General features: G+C 49.5%; 2 protein-coding genes across 29 annotated transcripts in view; one reads left to right on the top strand and one right to left on the bottom strand.

The window, feature by feature from the left end:
• The first annotated feature begins 2,409 nt into the window (after positions 1–2,409).
• Positions 2,410–4,237, top strand: RPLP1 (ribosomal protein lateral stalk subunit P1). The gene is made up of 4 exons (XM_057429763.1): positions 2,410–2,577; positions 2,659–2,733; positions 2,945–3,065; positions 4,117–4,237. Exons 1-4 carry the CDS (start codon positions 2,506–2,508, stop codon positions 4,194–4,196), a joined length of 348 nt encoding a protein of 115 aa, XP_057285746.1. The 5' UTR covers positions 2,410–2,505; the 3' UTR covers positions 4,197–4,237.
• A 1,215-nt stretch (positions 4,238–5,452) lies between these two features.
• PTK2 (protein tyrosine kinase 2) overlaps positions 5,453–19,081 on the bottom strand; it is a 201,516-nt gene continuing 187,887 nt past the window's right edge. For 12 of the 28 annotated variants that reach the window (XM_057429733.1, XM_057429734.1, XM_057429715.1 and 9 more), the window contains 7 exons: positions 15,658–15,720; positions 13,173–13,212; positions 12,454–12,560; positions 9,630–9,638; positions 8,158–8,313; positions 7,526–7,606; positions 5,453–6,686 (listed from right to left, as the gene is read on the bottom strand). In XM_057429733.1, the coding sequence (XP_057285716.1) occupies positions 6,474–6,686; positions 7,526–7,606; positions 8,158–8,313; positions 9,630–9,638; positions 12,454–12,560; positions 13,173–13,212; positions 15,658–15,720 (669 nt within the window). In that variant the 3' untranslated portion in view covers positions 5,453–6,473. Of the gene's footprint in view, positions 6,687–7,525; positions 7,607–8,157; positions 8,314–9,472; positions 9,639–12,453; positions 12,561–13,172; positions 13,213–15,657; positions 15,721–19,081 lie in introns of those variants that run through there. The other 16 variants (XM_057429717.1, XM_057429719.1, XM_057429724.1 and 13 more) reach the window with 4 other exon arrangements.

Raw genomic sequence — 19,081 nt, 5'->3', positions numbered from 1 at the left:
GAGCCTCTTACCTGTTGTACAGAGGCACCTGGGAAAGGGAAGTGGGCAAGGACAAGTTTTGCCTGCAACCCTGAGCATGGACTTGCCTCTATTCCCTCATTTCCTTTAAGCTACTGCCTTCTGCCTGGTAGGGAGAGGACACAGGACCCCCTTGATCTTGCTTGGCTTTTCCTGGTGACTGTGCCCACCTCAGGGAGGGCAGAGCATGGTTCCACAGCCAGTCTCTTTCTCAGACTCCCTGATGCTTTTTAACCGGTTTCCTCCCATAGCTCTGCCAACAGGCATAGCAGTGTCTTGGTGACACCTCACACAGCTGTTCTCACTAACGCCATCAGTTACTAATGAAGGACCTGGATGGGTCCATGTTTCTGTGAGAGCTCTGGCTTGGTTGCCACTGGTGAGTGGAAACGGCTTTCTGCTGGTGGATACCCCTACAGCCGGGGCCAGCTCCGTTGCAGCATCACCAACACTGAACAAATGCTCTTTGAGTAACTTGCCTGGAAGTGGGTTGACTGCACATGAATAGCAAATACAGCTGTTCTGCTGGGGAAGATGTTCTGATTGAGGGAAGTGCCCACTTCTCACTCAAAACGACCATTTTCTCCTGCTCCTTTTGACAAAATGGTTTCAAAGCAAGCACCCATCTTTCTAAAGGAATGACAAACACACTAATCCTGCCATTCACCGTCTGAGTTACAACTGCACAGTCCTGACTCATTCAGCTGCATTAGACTCAGCTGATTCTGCTGTAACCTGGACACAGCTGGAAGGAGACTTCGTTTACTGGGAGAGCAACAGACAGACCACAGCTGATTCAGCCCTGCTTAGAGGTGCCTTCTCAAAGGTCTAAACTCACTGTGTCCCAGGACTCTAGGCAAGCCCTGCAGCACATGAACTGTGCTCTGAATGGCATCCATCAAATGCACTTCTGTCAAGAACACGAGATCAGAAAGCATTTATTTGACACCCTAAATAACAGCACTTGTTAAATGCTGTAAGTGGTACATAGGAATGGCTTGTTTTGGAGACTATTAACAAATATTGGCCATTCTGCACTCCGAGGTAAATGGAATTCCTTTGTATCTAGTGGCAGCTCTGAGGACACTGCCCAACATACAACATGCAGGTCTCAGCCTCTCCTGTTCACTGCATTAACATCCTGCTCCATCATCAGGCTTGTGCTGTTTGCTCTGATGAGTCTTCCCTACTGCATTTTTTTTTTGTTTTCATGAAATCCCAGAATGGTTTGGGTTGGAAGGGACCTTAAAGCTCACCCAGCTCCAACCCCTGCCACGGGCAGGGACACCTTCCACTAGAGCAGCTTGCTCCAAGGCCCTGTGTCCAACCTGGCCTTGAACACTGCCAGGGATGGGGCAGCCACAGCTTCTCTGGGCACCCTGTGCCAGCGCCTCAGCACCCTCACAGGGAAGAACTTCTGCCTAAGAGCTCACCTCAGTCTCCCCTCTGGCAGGTTCAAGCCATTCCCCTTGGCCTGTCCCTACAGGCCCTTGTCCCAAGCCCCTCTCCAGGTTTCCTGCAGCCCCTTCAGGCACTGGAGCTGCTCTCAGGTCTCCCCTTCAGGAGCCTTCTCTTCTCCAGGCTGACCCAGCCCAGCTCTCTCAGCCTGGCTCCAGAGCAGAGCTGCTCCAGCCCTCGCAGCATCTCCATGGCCTCCTCTGCACTCCCTCCAACAGCTCCATGTCCCTCTTGTGCTGCTGCCCCAGAGCTGGATCAGGACTGCAGGGGGGTCTCCCCAGAGCACAGCAGAGGGGCAGGATCCCCTTCCTCAGCTGCTGCTCACGCTCTGGGGGTGCAGCCCAGCACATGGGGGGGTTCTGGGCTCAAGCGCGCACTGAAGCCGGGTCATGGGGAGCTTCTCATCACCCAACACCCCCAGGTCCTTCTCCTGAGGGCTGCTCTCAATCCAGTCTCTGCCCAGCCTGGGCCTGTGCTGGGGATCGCTCCTACCCGGCACAAGCAGTTCACAGCCCTTGCTCCCTCAATAACGATGACACACCTCGAGGCTGTTTCCACTCTGAGGCGCTGAGGTAAAAGCAGACCCCCGTGAGCACACCGGTGTTTAAGGGGCGCCCTGCCTGCCTGCGCGGCAAAGGACGGGCCTGTCCCATGGGCCGGGCGGGGCAGCAGGGCCGGGACACGGCCGGGACCGGGCGGAGCGGGCAGAGACAGAGCGGGAGCCCCATGGCCGGCCAGTGCATCCCCGCCATGACCGCTGCGGCGCCCCTTAACCCACACCGCCCTTCCCGCCATGCCCTCGGCCCCTTCTACGCCGCGATTGGCGGAGCTCTCCCGGGCAGCGCCCAGATTGGGCAGCGCCGCTGACGCCTGTGTTGCGTGTTAGTCCTCCGGGGTTGCGATTGGCTGAGGGCGCCATTATAAAGCTGCCTCACGGAGGCGCGGCCCCTTTCCTCCGCGGCGGCCCAAGGTGCTGTGTCCTTCAGCTGAAGCTAAGGCCGTCCCCGGCGACTGGCACCCAGCCCCGCCATGGCCTCCGTCTCCGAGCTCGCCTGCATCTACTCCGCCCTCATCCTCCACGATGACGAAGTCACCGTCACGGTGAGTGCGGGCCCGGCCGCGCCGGCACAAGATGGCGGCAGGCGCGGCCGGGCCGGGTGCTGAGCGCCGGTCTCGTTGCAGGAGGACAAGATCAACGCGCTCATCAAGGCGGCCGGGGTGAACGTGGAGCCCTTCTGGCCGGGACTCTTCGCCAAGGTGGGTGGCTGTGGGGGCTGCCGGGGGCCACAGACCCGACACGGGTACCTTGGAAATGCGGCGTTCACCGGTGTGAACAGCACCGGGTTGGGCCGGGCCGGGCCGTGCTGCTGCTTCGTCGCGGTCGCCGCTGTGATGCCGTGACCCGGCAGAGCCGCCCTCCGTGTTGGGCCCGTGTTAACGGGGCTTTCTTGATGCCGCTTGTCCCCAGGCTCTCGCCAACATCGACATCGGGAGCCTGATCTGTAACGTAGGAGCCGGTGGCGGCGGCGGTGCTCCAGCCGCGGCTGCTCCCGCGGGCGGCGCTGCGCCGGCGGGCGGTGCTGCCCCTGGTAAGTGGCACCCGGAAGTGCTCGGTTAAAAAGCGCTTTGCTGCCAGCCCGAGTCTGCTCGGCTCCTCCTCTTGGAGCTTCGGTGTGGTTTGTGCTCTGCAGCGTGCACGTGGGTGTTAACAACGGCCTCACCTTTAGAGGGGCTCGAATTAGGATCTCAGAATGGCTTAGGTTGGAAAGGACCTTAAGATCATTCAGTTCCAACGCTCTGCCATGGCAGGGACACCTCACACTAAACCATGTCACCCAAGGCTCTGTCCAACCTGGGCTTGAACACCACCAGGGATGGAGCATTCACAACCTCCCTGGGCAACCCATTCCAGTGCCTCAGCACCCTCACAGTAAAGAACTTCTTCCTTATATCTAACCTGAACTTATCGTTTCAGTTTTAACCCTTTACCCCTTGTCCTGTCACTACAATCCTGAATGAAGAGTCCATCCCCAGCATCCCTATAGGCCCCCTTCAGATACTGGAAGGCTGCTATGAGGTCTCCACGTAGCCTTTTCCAAGCTGAACAGCCCCAACTTTCTCAGCCTGTCTTCATACAGGAGGTGCTCCAGTCCCCTGATCATCCTCATGGCCTCCTCTGGACTTGTTCCAACAGTTCCATGTCCTTTTTATGTTGAGGACACCAGAACTGCACACAATACTCCAAGTGAGGTCTCACAAAAGGAGAGCAGAGGGACAGGATCCCCTCCTTGGACCTGCTGGTCACGCTCCTTTTAATGCAGCCCAGGATACAGTTGGCTTTCTGGGTTGTGAGCGCACCCTGCTTTGCACTCAGTGTAGAGGATAACCTCAGAATTAAGGCTCATCATCCTGTTTATTGTCCTGAGCTTCTCTAAAGCTTTTCAGTTATGATAGACATTAATATTGAAGGCACAAACCCATTTTCCTACTAGGGGGAATGCTTCCTTAGTTATTAGCTTACTTTGTCTGGGCTGCCCAGGCTTTGCTTCTTGATGCTAGTTGTCTTATGTGAAGTCTTTATGTATGTGACCTGTGTGAGCTGATAACATTGAAAATGCTGATTCTGTTCTCTTTTTCTAGCTGAGGAAAAGAAAGAAGAGGAAAAGAAAGAAGAATCAGAGGAATCTGATGATGACATGGGCTTTGGTCTTTTCGACTAATTAGTTTTGTACCTGTCCATAATAAAGAACATTGAATTGTACTTCTGTCTCTTAAAGTGGATGCATGTGGAGTGGATGAAGGAGCCAGGTTACCTGCAGGTACCAAAACTGCCATCGGCACGTGTTGATCAGGGGGTTTACAGCTTTCCTTGTCTTTGTACCTAGTGCAGGCATGGCACAGTGAGGAGTAAGGCAGTGTGGAATGTCACAGGGAGCATGGGAGCTTGGCAGCTACAGGATGAGATCATGTTTAGTGCTGTGACTTCGGTGCTGCAGCCTCTCATGAAGCTCTGACATATCCAGTTAATGCTTCAGCAGCAGTGCAGCTTCCACCTCGTACTGGGTAATGTAACCTAGAGAGGGGCAGTAAGGACTGCGGACAGCAGGGATTATGTGAGTTTCACAGCACAGGGCAGTGGCTGAACTGAACAAGTAGGGATAGCTGTGCTCTTCAGGTAAAGATCCTTGTTGGCAGCTAGAGCTAGGAGGCTGTTCATGAGCAGGTACAGTTAAAGCAGATGGAGCCTTGCAGTGCCAGGCACCGAGTCTATGCTGTTGTGTGTAGTTTTCTGTGTTGCCAGAAGAAAAGGAGCATTTCTGCTTTGAAGGGTGGGTGTGGAAGATCGTATACATAGAAGTACCTAAGTCTCTAACTAAGTCTCTAACTTCTGAACAGGACTTTCCAGAGTGACTTTACAAGGTAAGGGCTGACTTCCATAGGTGTATTGAAATGAAAACTGCATTAGGAGCATGTCCCTGCTGTGTACCAAGGTCTCCAGAGTCATATATGTAGGAAGATAGTTCCGCATCTGGCCCAACCGTGATGTGCTCTGCAGTGTCCCAGCTTCCTGCAAAGCTGCAGCTCATTTCTGTTCTGAAAGATGCAGGCACCCATCGGAAGAATTTAGTTCCCTGTTGCTGCTGGAACCCCACTGAGCTTCCAAACATTCCCCAGCCCTTCTAAAGAAACCTCCCCATAGTACAATTGATCGTAGAAGTCTAAAGGAGTGCCACCAAGTCATTACAAGTCACTTACGTTGACGGTGACACTGACTTGTGGCTGTACTCCACAGCTGGAAGTAAAGCTGCTTTCAGGAAAACAAGTCTGGATTTCCTCCTCAAAAGCTCATTGTTGTTCTTTGGGTCCTGCACAAGTGAATTCTGAAATGCTGGTGGTTTAGGGTGGGGAATGAACTGCAAGGGGAGGAAACTCAGGAGTGTTTTCTTGCAATGCACACGCACACAGTCACACGATGTCACTGGTAACACCTTTTTAATAGGTCAAAGTAACTGTACAGTTCATTATATTCTTCCTGAGAATAATTTATATCCCTCAACAGCAAGAAGGGAGTGTGGGTTTTATTTTAACAGAACAGATGGCATAACTGGAAAAAAACAAGGAAAATCTAATTACACTGCTCTACTGTAACTCCTCCCAGGCAAGATAGACAAAAGGATGGGTTAGTTTAACTACAGTGGGTTTAAAAGAGTCAACATGGCTTTAATCTGTCTTTTATAAATTATATCAAAATGGGGGGCATGGATGGTTACAGAACTCCTCTAAATGCAGCTCTGAATTGCTCTGGTACAAAGCAGCATTTCCACTTCCAAGGAAAACACCATTGCTACAAAAGAACTGGCACGTTATTCCGGTGAAAAAAAAGTTCTCAGTCGTGTTCTACAGCTAATTCCAACCGAAGGCTTCACACGTTCACATCAAAGTAAAAGGCAGGAAGATGAAGAGAGGGCTTTTAGTTTCGTCTTGAAATGACTGAAGTCTTGAAAATATAGCTTTTAACTCTTTTCTCTGTAAATTGTGATTAGCATATTGCGACGTAAGTGTTCTAATACAAAAATTCCAGTCTGGATAGTTCATATACTGTGGGCAAGAATTCTCAGCCCTGAGGTTTCCCCGAATTCTTCACAATATCTCTCCCATCTGCTGCTCCGAGGCCACAACAGCCCTGTGGCAGCTTTGGGCTAAGCGTGGCCCATGCGATGGGTGCAGAGCTGCTTTGTGCTCCGCAGCTCTCGAGGACTTCTCTGTACAAACTTCATCTCTGATAATGCCACTTCCCGAATCCCAGCTTGGCTTGGTGAGGAAAACATGGTTAAACTTGTCATGAGAGAGAGAACCAGCAGCGGGCAGTCAGGGCTGCTTGAAGCGAGAGGCGCTGGAAAGCCAGGACGACGCTGGGTTAATCCTCACTGCTGGTGGAAGGCCAACGCCATCCTTTTGCAAGCGGGATTCCTGGATGGAGCTCTCCCCTCGGTGCCTTAGTGCGGTCTGGACTGACTGATCATCTTCAGTCTGGCTTGATCAATAACATCCAGCAGGTTTTTGGCATCCACAGCCAGAGCGTGAGCTGCCGTCAGCATCTGCTTCTTGTACTCCTGCTGCAGGCTGGTCATGACGTACTGCTGCGCCAGCTTCATCTTGTTGATGAGCTCGGCCAAGTCCGAGTTGAGCAGCTTCTGCGCCATCTCGATCTGGAATGAGAACAGGCAGTCGAGTGCAAGTTGTCATCAGCATCTCACATGCAGCAGCGACCCTCCCACCACAGCCCCTGACGCTGCAGCTGGGGCTGCTTCTGTGGGCACCATGTGGAGCAGCAGATGGAATACCAGCACTCGCTGCTCTAAAGCAGGAGCACTGAGTGCTCACAGCCCAGAAAGTCAACCGTATCCTGGGCTGCATCCAAAGCAGCGTGACCAGCAGGTCAAAGGAGGTGATCCTGCCCCTGTACTCTGCTCTTGTGAGACCTCAGAGTATGGTGTGCAGTTCTGGTGTCCTCAACATAAAAAGGACATGGAACTGTCGGAACAAGTCCAGAGGAGGCCATGAGGATGAGCAGGGGACTGGAGCACCTCCTCTATGAAGACAGGCTGAGAAAGTTGTGGCTGTTCAGCCTGGAGAAGAGAAGGATGCATGGAGACCTCAGAGCAGCTTCCAGTATCTGAAGGGGGCCTATAGGGATGCTGGGGAGGGACTCTTCATTAGGGACTGTAGTGACAGGACAAGGGGTAACGGGTTCAAACTGAAACAGGGAAGTTTAGATTGGATCTAAGGAAGAAGTTCTTCCCTGTAAGGGTGCTGAGGCACTGGCACAGAGTGCCCAGAGAAGCTGTGGCTGCCCCATTCCCAGCAGTGTTCAAAGCCAGGTTGGATGGGGCTTGGAGCAACCTGCTCTAGTGTGGGTTGTCCCCGAGAAAGTTCAGTGATCCCCAATGTGTGTGCAGGCATGAAGAGAGAGCCAGACCATGCCCAGGTAACTCCTGGCTGATGCTCCCTTGCAATGTACTGACTGAGCAGCAGGAGCCCCACGTACCTCTCTGTGGGTGCTTGCGGGGAGCACTGGGAGGGTCTCATCCACTGTTGCCAGTAAAGTCCTTAGTGCCAAACCCACCTCCTGTGGAAAGAAAACCAAGGAAATAAACTTTAAAAACTGGGAAGGAAGGGATGAGAGAACCGTAGGAGTGCAGGAAGCGACTGAATTCCCCATCTGGGTAAGAAGGGAGTTAGAACCTGGAGGAGAGACCTTCAAATCCTACTCTCAAATCTGAGCTTTCCCATTAACCAGACACCAAAGGGCCAATTAGAAAGAAACGCACAGAAGATAAGGCCAGGTTGGACAGAGCCTTGGGTGACATGGTTTAGCGTGAGGTGTCCCTGCCCATGGCAGGGGGGTTGGAACTGTCTGATCTTAAGGTCCTTTCCAACCCAAACTCTTCTATGATTCTACGATTCTAAGATGATGCACAACTCACAGCCCCTGGATAAGCACAGGCAAGGTGGAGAATGAAAGCACCACTGCCCACAGTACCGTTAACACTAAAAGCTCCAGCCCCATAAGCACACAGAGGTCTTTTACTTCCAGCTGTCAGGAAGTTTCTCCTAAGCCACTGGAGGACCTCATCCAGGGGAGAAACAAACCACGGATTTCAGGGATTGCCTCCGTACCTTCACCATGGGCACGTACTCCTCCGGCGGCGCGGGCTGGATCTTACTGGACATCTCTATGACGGCCTTCACCAGCCCGGTCACGTTCTCGTACACTTTGTCATTGGAGCGGTCCAGGTTGGCGGTGGGAGGAGGGCTGATCTCCTGCGGCTGGATCTGGAAGCAGAGGGGATGTTCAACCGCCTGTGCCCAGCAGATGGGGCTCAGCAACTTCCCAACCGGGAAAGCCTCACATTCCCAACAGCCCCCACCCGATCCCGCTGCGTTCCTGCACTGGATGAGTGCGCTCGAACCCGGGGGTCGGAAGGAAGATTCCTTTAGTTCTGACTGAACGTGATCTTTGGAATGACGCTGGGGGACTTCTACCAGGACTTCCCTGAACAGTCAAGTCATGTGAGGAACCATGAGCGCAAAACACTTGACCTGTTTAAGGGGTAACCAGGCTGCCCAGAGAAGCTGTGGCTGCCCCATCCCTGGCAGTGTTCAAGGCCAGGTTGGACACAGGGGCTTGGAGCAAGCTGCTCTAGTGGAAGGTTGGAACTGGATGAGCTTTGGGGTCCCTTCCAACCCAAACCATGCTATGATGCTATGATTCACTACTGATGGACAGTTCCACTGCTAAGGCAACAGGTATGAGGCTCCTTGCTCCAGGATGTTTTGTGCTCCAGAACAACATCAGGGCACAGTTAACATAATGATACAGTACAGAGAGAGTATCGCAGTGCGTACGATTGTTCTCTCAGTGAAAATTCCCAGCAGGTTAACAAAGCTGGTGTCACCAGCACAGCTGGGAAACACCAAATGGTTTCTTACAGTTTGCTTCCAATAGATCAGAAAAACACCTCGACAGGTTAAAAATGCTGTAGTTCTTATGCAGAGCTCCCACTGAGTCAGATCTGTCTGGAGTTAAATCCAACACAGACCAAAATAATCCTGGGCCAGAAAAGAGACAGAAAACTTCCCTTAGAAAACCATGAGCACCCCAGTTCCCTTCAGCTCTTCACCACTTGGAGCTGCCCAAGCAAGTGCTTGGTGGGAGCAGAACGTTAAAGAATTGCTTCTTTTACTGGTCCCACAGTGCCCATCCACCCTGGTGGTGTGAGATCCACCCCAAGTGGCCCTAACTACAGAGCTGTTTCACTGGAAGCACCTGAGATGCTACCCTGATGAAACTATAACATACATGGATGAAACCTTGCCTAAGGCAGGAGCGCAGGACTCAGTGCATGGTGGTTCCATGTCGTGGCATTTACAAAGTGGGTACTGACAATTATTACAGAGGTTCAATCTTAGTGTATTACTGATCCCAATATACCTTAGGAAGGAGAGCCCTGTAATGGCCCCAATCACCAGTGAAAGGCTGTGATTGTCATTGGTTTCAGCAATCGAGGAGTTAAAACAGTCACTGGCAAAGTCACATGCAGAGACACTTTGGGATAGGGCACGTACACACCCGCTCGCGCGCTGCTTACCCTCCATGGCTATGGTTGAGCAGAATGTGGGGGGAGGTTAAAGAAATTTACCAAAAGAAGGGAAAAAAGAAAAACAATATTAATAAAATTCAGCAGGAAAAAAACCAAACCAAAACCAACCAAACCAAACCCAAACCATGTGTAGCAATCAGAGACCAGTTAAAAAGCCTGCAGCAGAAACGCATCCTCAACGCTATCGCTCATGTTAGCTCTTGGTCCATTTGTTACGGAAGCACCGTGTGCTCGTGACCTGCTGTGCACCCGCGTTGGAAGTGGAAGGAGTTGCCATGCACCCATGCTGGCTTTGCACTGAACACGTGGGGATGAGATCATGCAAAGCTTGGCAGGAGCAAGCCAGTCTGGTGAGCAGCAAAGTGGTGAATGGAGTAGAGGGCCTTGGCAGTGGGGGGAAACAACATGTCTTGTGCAACCCTAGTGCCTTTACACAAGCGACCCAGTCCTCAACAGGTATCAGAGAATGTTGTATTCATCTTCTTTAGTCCTTTACTATGAGAAATTCTTTACTATGAGGGTGCTGAGGCGCTGGCACAGGGTGCCCAGAGAAGCTGTGGCTGCCCCATCCCTGGCAGTGTTCAAGGCCAGGTTGGACACAGGGGCTTGGAGCAAGCTGCTCTAGTGGAAGGTGTCCCTGCCTGTGGCAGGGGTTGGAACTGGATGAGCTTTGGGGTCCCTTCCAACCCAAACCATTTGATGGCTATAGGATCTTCCCAAACCTTTTTCCTTCAGAAAAGCCATGATAGGAGCCACGTGGGCATCTCACTGTGCAGCTCTTGTTCACGATGACTGACCACAGTTATGGTTAAAAACTACCAAGAACCCATTCTAGATGGATTTACACCCAACTCAATTCCTACAGCCAGGCCCCAACATTCCAAGACTATGGACATTTGTGTTCCTTAACACTCCCACTCCATTTTCTTCCTTGTTCATACCCAACACACCACCATTGCTCTGCAGACTGTGAAGTCAGGAGTTCCCTTGTGTGGACATGGGTGACTTAATAACACAAACCCAGGTATTCCCTGTACATGCCCTAAAGGCTCCTGAAGACAAGAGGTTCCAGTCCTCTCATTTGTACTCTGCAGAAAAGGGGGGCTGGAGTGGGAATCAGCAATGGCTGTAACAGAACAGGGAGTCTGAAACGAGCCCCTGAAGCACGTTTAGGACTGCAGGTGTTAACAAAGCTATAACGCCACCAAAAACGATGGGCTGTCTGATTCAAGAGGCAATAAAGCAACCCCATTTCAGGAATCTCTCAACAGGAAAACCAGAATCGGCCCTTTTTCCCTACCACAGCAGCTATGCAGCACACACATCTCATCACTTGTTACTGCTGATGGCTTTGGCTGCTCAGGTTTGTTTGCTGTCAAAGTGATGCCTTTCAGAGAACATTTTTCATGCTCCAGTATCAGCATTTAGGAAGGCAATTTGAGAGACACCAACCTCAGTGACACCTCTCTTACTGACTGCTGACATTTTCTGAGGCTTGGCTCCTTGAAAAGCACTGGCACCAAGTGGTAATAAATAATCCTGCTCAAATCCACCACCGCTGATCCCTAAATATATTCCTGCTCTTTACTACAGGCTTGGCAGGGTTTAGATTAGGTTCTCCTTCCATGGGGAGCTGTACTATTACAGCAGGGATTGCCCCGATCTACCTGCAGAAGCCTGGGCTCTAATGCAGACCCCATCTTTTTGCTCTTGGGCAATAGCTGGGACACAAACACATCACCTCCCCAGGTGCTGCTGATGGTCCAGCTGCATTGTATTGATCAGCTGCATTTCTGTTACGCTGACAATTCCCAACCACCATTATAACTGGCTGCTGGGAACTGCCAGCATCAGAAACAGCTCCACTGGATCCTCTCGGGAGGTCCTGAGATCACTCATGTTTGTTTCCTCTGGATTAGGAAGGTAACAGAGTCCTAAAGGATGTAACAGCACCTAGAGGTACGACTTTAAAAGTGATGGACACGCTAAGGAGCAGTTCCATTGACACCAACTGCAACAAGGGGGGTGACGGGACACTGGCACAGGGTGCCCAGAGAAGCTGGGGCTGCCCCATCCCTGGCAGTGTTCAAGGCCAGGTTGGACACAGGGGCTTGGAGCAACCTGCTCTGGTGGAAGGTGTCCTTGCCCATGGCAGGGGTTGGAACTGGATGAGCTTTAAGGTCCCTTCACACCCAAACCAGGGTGGGATTCTATGATTCTATGAACAGAGGGGCAGCATCTCTCTGCTAGAAAACTGTAAAGTTTCATTTCTGGCTTTACTGCCTATTCAGTGGAGATGAAATGACACATTAGTAAGTATCTCCATCACAGGTCAGACAACCCATTTCCCCTCTACCCCTGTTCTCCAGAGCTGACAGGGTTTTAGGAGCCCTGGTGCTGCAGCAGGGGGTTTTTGAGCACCGGCGCTCAGACACGTCTCACTTCTCTGTGACCAAGGACAGAAGGCTCTGGTACAACCAAGTAACTGGGAACCCTTGGCTGTGCTCCTTCCTGCGTAACAAAGCTGCTGAGCAGGGAAGCCGAGTCCCTGTGGGAAGTCTCATCGGCTCATAAGCTCACCTGGGAAAAGTTCTAGTGAGGACGATGCTGAATCACAGCACGGGAGGACAGGACCCTACCAGTACCTCCCCACCTCCCTGGAGAGCGGCCAGTGCATGTTTGCCCCATGACAACATGTACAGGGTGGGTTTAGTCACTTCAGTCCCAGTCTCTACTTCAGGAGCACTGAGCTGCCTCACAGGGCAATGTTTGCTCTCCTGAAGTGCGTTTCACGTGGCACCGAGGGACGTACCTTCACCCCTTCGTTGTAGCTGTCCACGGGGCTGTTGAGGCTGGCGAGGCTGCCCAAGTGCCCGGGGGCTCCAGGGCGAGGAGGTTTCTTTGGCGGAGCTGCGTGATCTGGTTAAAGCAACAAGAGGCATTTTAGAGGAGCAACACATCAGATGTACCTGCAGAGCTCTGGTCTGTCAGCACTACAAAGGCGGTTACTCTTGCCTTACTGCACTAGCAGAGGAGGTGCACATCTGTATGTGTCTTACAGGTATCAAAAGACACTTCAGAACTCCCTTTGTGGGGTGAGTGCTGCTCATCTCAGTACACCTACCCCAGAGATGACTGGTACTCACCCCTTCGTACCACACACGTCTATGTCTGGGGAAATCAGACCTCTTCATGGCAGGAATCCTGGCTGTGATTCATTCTGACACTCAGAACCCCAAATGTAGGTGTCTACTTTTGTCTGACATGTCTGAACTCCCCACATGGTGGAGTCCTACACAGTGATTCAGCTTCCTCCAGACACTCCCCGCCTGTTGATCTGAACACTTCTTGGCTTTGGTGACTGCATCTCTGGAGACCAAACACTTTGTGCATCAAAACACCTACGTGCAGTTACCTGGAAATGAATCCACCCCTAGTATGAAGATACTGGCATGAACCTTTGCTCACTGATGCTGCTACAAGACTTGTGATCAAGGATTCAAGATGACAGTGTAGGAACTTACTGCTTACCTGGTTTACCCACGGGCTGATATATGTGCTGGTTACCAGCCTGTAAAGTAAAAATACACATTTAGATCAGTTATTGCGGTGCTCATAACTTCCATCAGCACAATCTCAAACACTGCAAGCAGCCCATTTCCTAACAGTGAAATATAAAACCCTATCTGGAGAAGGCTCTGGAGAGACCTTACAGCAGCTTCCAGTACCTAAAGAGGGCTTTAATAACAAGACTTAGCGGAGGGGCTGAGTTCACTTGGTGTGCTCAGCTTGGAGAAGAGAAGGTTGAGGGGCAGATCATGTCCTGTCAACTTAAAGCTTTAGAGCAGAAATGTGATGACCAGAAATAAAGCAGCATCTTCCCCCTGCCTAGTGCAGGTCTGTAACTGCAGACTTCAAATCAGATTTCACTTTCAGAAACCAGGGGCAGAAACCAAAGATCCAAAGTCCTGGAACTCTTCTGCTGTCACCAGGAACCTCTGAAACCCACATCCACGCTGTCCTACACCTGCCCTCTATAGCTGGAAAATCCATCTGCTTCCTGCCAGCACCATCAGTCGTGTCATTAACTGACTTGTGTTGTTAACCTGAGTATTTCCAACCTGATAACGCTGGGGAAAAGAACGGGGAGGAGAGAGGAAGGAGAGTAAAATTCCTCTGAAACAATTCCTGAATCTTTGCTTTCAGAAAGTGGCACATTTGAAGTGAATGTCGATGTGCACAGTTACATATACAGCCACATGCACAGCAGTTAGGGACTAATAAAATGTGTGTGGCAACTTAGCATTTGTATCATCACATCCAAGAACAGGCTCATGTGTTATTGCATCTCCCACCCAGTGCCCCTGAACTGCAGGCACTTGCTCCAGAGCAGGAATCAGAGCTGCTGTGCTTCCTGCTCTACACTCCTCCAAGTACCACAACTACTCAACCATGAAGTCACTTTGTGGGAAGATGTAAACGACCTCCGTGCACCAGATTCTGTCCTGGTCACAGAAATCTATGTGCAACACTGGGCAATTATTTAATCCCAGTTCTCCTAGAAATAACCACTATTTCTCACCCTCTCAATGAGCAATCCAAACTTCTGTGAGTCAGAAGCACAAGACATTTCCCACTGCAAATGAAATCAGTCAGAATGAGGTTCTGCGTGTATTAAGAGCTATAAAAATGCAAAGTCAAATTCTGGAACTAGAAATGCAGGTACCACAGATTAGAAGTGTCTTTTATAACTCATTTTGTCAATGATCAGTAAGTGTTTTCTTCACACTCTTTCAAATGGGGGTTGATATTGAACTACCTCCTCCGGGAAGACAGGACTTCCCCTACAAGCAGTTTGGCATCTGGGTGTTGGAACCTTAATTCTAACCCTAGGCAGTCGTGCTGAAATCCAGCAGCAGCCAGAGAAAGCAGCTGGCTGCAAGCAGTACTTTAAACCCAGTGCCACTGACCTGCACCCTACCAAACCCCTGACATGACTTCAAAACCTCACGTTACCTCAAAGCATCCTCATGAGCAGCACTAAATCCAGTGATACTTTCCTGGCTCTTGTATAAAGATGCAACAATAGCAAAGACAGAACAATAACTAACATGGTTCTGCCTCCAACAAAGCCTCTTCCAGGCATGGATGTGTCTGGAGACCACGCTGCAGTGTGTCATTAACACACTCATTCATGACTGTGCTTTGGCTGCAAGTGCAGGAAGAGTCCCTAAATTCTTCGGCAGTGAAGTACTGAAGCCAGACCAGGAGCTTACAATCACACCCCAGCTGAAGCAGGGAACTGATTTTAACTATTACACTATTTAAAGGTGACCCCTGAAGACAAACAGTGGATGAAGCATCAGGTTTCTATCAATAACAGCCCCATGCCTAACTCCCCCCCCCTTCCTCTTTTCTATCTGTGTGATGCAGAGATTCCAATGGCAGTTTAACAACTGCAGAGATGGTTTTAGTTAGACAGGAGGGAAGCCAGTCAGAAAGAATTCCACAGCTGTTGTCTGCCAATAAATGAATGGCTACGGGGGTTATTCCATTTGTTTCATAGCGGATCATCTACCCCAAACAGACTGCTGGGTAATACAACAGCAACATTTACATTCCCTGTAAGAAAACCCTTTGGATATTTAAACAACTGCAGAAGTTATTTTATTCCTGCTGACAAAACTTCCAGAAAATTATCCCCATTTTTAAGGAAAAGGCCCAGGTCTGCAGCATGTGAACACTGAAAAATCCATTTAATATTTGTTTCAACAGCAGCTTTGAGGGGAAAAAGCCCCAACAAACCCCAAATTCCCCAAACTGCTGCATGTACAAGTTTGCCACGGCTGCTGCTCCCACCGAAACTGGGACTCTTGGAATACTGCAGAACCATGCAATGATAGCGGAAACACTGAGCACGAGCTTTAAATCATCCGCCACCATCAAGACAGGGTACACGTTCCACCAGGAAACTGGAGAAGGAGGTGGGAGATGAGAGGATCCCACACATACTTACTGGGCCCTGGAGACCTCCGTCCTCTCGGTCGATGCTGCTTCTGGAGAGCCGCACGTCGGGTTTCTAAAACAAAGGGTCAAGGTTTCACTCCATGCTTTGCTGAACTGATTCATGTAATTGAGACTCCAAAGCATTGTAAGGACAGGGAAATGCTGTTAAAAACTGACACTGACAAACACAGATGTTATTTCATCCCAGTCTATGCACCCCCGCTGCTGCAACTGCTCCTGGCAGCCTCCTCAGCTGCTCCTCAGCCACTCATCCCCAGGAAATGCTGGTTGGAAACAGTGACAGTACCATTTCCCTACCACAACACTGGAAATCCTGCATTTGGGTTCTCTCAAAGGCAGCCAAAAGTGGGTTTAGAAATGAAGTTATCTGCTTCCCAACAGCAGAACTGCAACCACGGGATGAGAAACACCGCGCATTACTTCCCGCTTCCTGACTGAGGATGGCTTATATGGACTTGGCTCCCTCGCCAAGCTGCAAATGGGGCCAATTACTGGAGCTCTTTAAACACTGCATTTGGATACAGAAAGCTAATGAAGACATCCAAATGCAGTGTCCTCCTGATACAAGGAGCAAGTGAATTTTTCTTTGATCTGTTATAAGTGAGACACACAGAACCTGGTCATTTTCCTCCTCTTCCCAGCATATCATAGACTCATAGAAGAGTTAGGGTTGGAAAGGACCTTAAGATCATCCAGTTCCAACCCCCTGCCATGGGCAGGGACACCTCCCACTAAACCAAGTCACCCAAGGCTCTGTCCAGCCTGGCCTTGAATCCAGGTATATTTATTCTTTGAGGACAACACTGATTACATGGAAGGACAAAGGAAGAGTGGATGTGAAACACAGGTTAGCGATGATCTGAAGACCCAGGTTTTCTAAGCGCACCAATTCTGGCACATAAATGCAAAGAGGATTTATCTGAGTCTTTAAGTCGCTATTCTATGAGACTGGATGAGGAGTTAATGAGAATGGGTTCATTCCAGATCTCCATCAGTGTAAATACAACTTCCTTCATATGTCTGTATGTGTAATAAATGGACACACACAGCATGAGAACGAACATCTTCTATGTAGGGAAATGTCGATGTGTAAATACTGTGACTAAACTCACCCCATGTTCTCTCGGGGTCAGTTTTGGGACAAATATATCTGCTTCTTCTTTACAACTACTCTAGATCCTTCTCCCTCTTTCCTTCTAGAAGCACTAAAGGCACAACCTGCTAAATGAATCTAAATAGCCAGCAGGGCAGATGGCACTCGCAAAGATGAACTAATATTGCTCTTTTATCATTAAAACCAGTCCAGTTGTGCTGTGGCCTGTCAGAAGGGTTTATACTTTGGATTTTCATTCAGCCCTCCACTGACTGAGGCACAGCCAGAGACAGTCACTGCCTGACAGAACCTGCAGCTGAAAACCAGACAAATCATAGGAGATAGGGAAATACTGAGCCCCACCTTAAACAGGGAGAACTGAAGCAGACACAAGCAGGAGCTTTCCCAGTGTTTTGCCAGGAATTTGTGACAAATCTTATGATGAAACCTACCACTGATTAATTTCCATTGGATTTCCTTTATTATGATGGATTTTTTACACTTAAAGTCTCATTTGATATGGGTTTGTGAGATACTTCATTAGATATCCAAAGTAAGTCATGATTCTTATGTTTTTAAGCTGAAACAAACAGCTACCCTTGTTCATCTAAGCATACAACTTACTCAATTTCTGTTACACTGGTGTTCACAATTTGCCTTTGTTTCATGTACGCTTCTGGTCAGGGAAGTGCCCAAAGTCTCTGGAAATAACCAAAGACAATCACATGGGGTTTGGATCCTCTCTGCACTTTCAATAACTCATTACTCCAGAAATGCACCTAAAGCAGACTCCAAAGATAACAAAATACTGAGCATTGTAAAGATTCAGAAGCACAAGACCATGCACTAGTTCAAACCACAGTTTTCCTGTATTATAAGGCAGAAGTTAAATTAACAGGCACAATATCCATCTCCTGCCCTCCCTGTCTTACTAACAAGGCCCTCCCTTTCAGCATCTAAACTCTCCAAACACCCAATTCTACAACCTCACATCACAACTACTCAACTCACCCGCAGCAGCAGCTGTGCAGCACAGGAGTAGACTTCAGGACATCCCATACAGGATACAAGCACCCAGCTACAGTCTAAGCATTGTTTCACGGAAAGGTTGTAAATACACATAAAATATGACTAAAATGAGCATTATTAACTTTACACACACTTGCTGCACACACTACAAACCAACATAAGGAGCCCTGCTGATCACCACCCCCAGGCAAACGAAGCCATGGACAGTGATGGTGTTGCCCAGGCTCTCCAAGACCCTGATCTGAAAACAAAGACACCAAGTGCCAATGGGTAATGGCAAACCAGAGGGTCCACGAGCAGCCTGCACAGCTGCACAACCCACCTGCATCTTGGTGACCTTCATATTGGCATCTTAAAAGTAAGGAGAGATCTATGATCAAACTCCCAGTGTATTTTAAAGCCTTATGTAGCAGCAATTCTTATGCTTCTAAGGTGGAGAGCTTTAACTCCAGCCCCTCATGCTGCCATTAAACAGCAACAGAGTGTTGAACTTTTAATAGTGAGGTCCTTCAGATGTGCATAATGCAACACTGTCTAGATCAATCCATAAAAGACTGTTCTGACCTGTTCCGTACTTTACACACTATTTTACAGCATCTTCCCAGAGCTCTCTCTTGTCCAGGCTGAAGCTAAACAGTGGCCAACTGACGACAAACCATCTCCCAGTGAGTTTCATGCTCCTACTACAGTGGGTCTTCTCAAGCATAAAACTAAAGCATGTTTATTGTGGAAGTGCCAAGTGTACTAAACTAAAATCAAAGTTTAAACAAAGTCTTTTCTGCTTCATAGAATCACAGAATGGTTCGGGTTGGAAAGGACCTTAAGATCATCCAGTTCCAACCCACTGCCATGGGCAGGGACACCTCGCACTAGACCGTGCAGCCCAAGACTCTGTCCAACCTGGCTTGCTATATTCATTACAGATACATACTTAAGGGAGGCACTATATTTTGTTATAATCTTGCAGAAAATCAAAATCCTTCAAAAGTCAATGGATTTTCCTTAATTTCTACCTGAAATCTCTGGGACCGTGTAGAGGACTTTTCAGACAGGATGCCTGTGCTGACAAACGGGAACATCATCTACTTTAGTTCCAGTATTACTGGTTACTCACTAATAAAAGAACATGTAAGTAAGTCTCAGCATTCCCAGGCCACGCCAGATTATAATGTCTTGGTGGGATTTTCTCAGGCTAAAAACCGAATCCTTATTTTAGCAGCAGTTCACATCCATTCCATTTGAATTGCAGTTCTCAGTGTCAGACAAGGGCAAAACCACAACTATGTGGGAA

The sequence above is a fragment of the Pezoporus wallicus genome, unplaced genomic scaffold, assembly GCF_028554395.1.
Source record: "Pezoporus wallicus isolate ANWC-B61680 ecotype Strahan unplaced genomic scaffold, APGP_CSIRO_Pwel_v1 contig_7545, whole genome shotgun sequence".
Lineage (NCBI taxonomy): Eukaryota > Metazoa > Chordata > Aves > Psittaciformes > Psittacidae > Pezoporus > Pezoporus wallicus.
This window is presented reverse-complemented; position numbering and strand designations above follow the sequence as displayed.

Coding starts and splice junctions, on each gene's coding strand:
- RPLP1 (XM_057429763.1), top strand. CDS start 2,506: ATGGCCTCCGTCTCCGAGCTCGCCTGCATCTACTCCGCCCTCATCCTC. Junction 2,578..2,658: donor ATGACGAAGTCACCGTCACG/GTGAGTGCGGGC, acceptor GTCTCGTTGCAG/GAGGACAAGATCAACGCGCT. Junction 3,066..4,116: donor GGCGGGCGGTGCTGCCCCTG/GTAAGTGGCACC, acceptor CTCTTTTTCTAG/CTGAGGAAAAGAAAGAAGAG.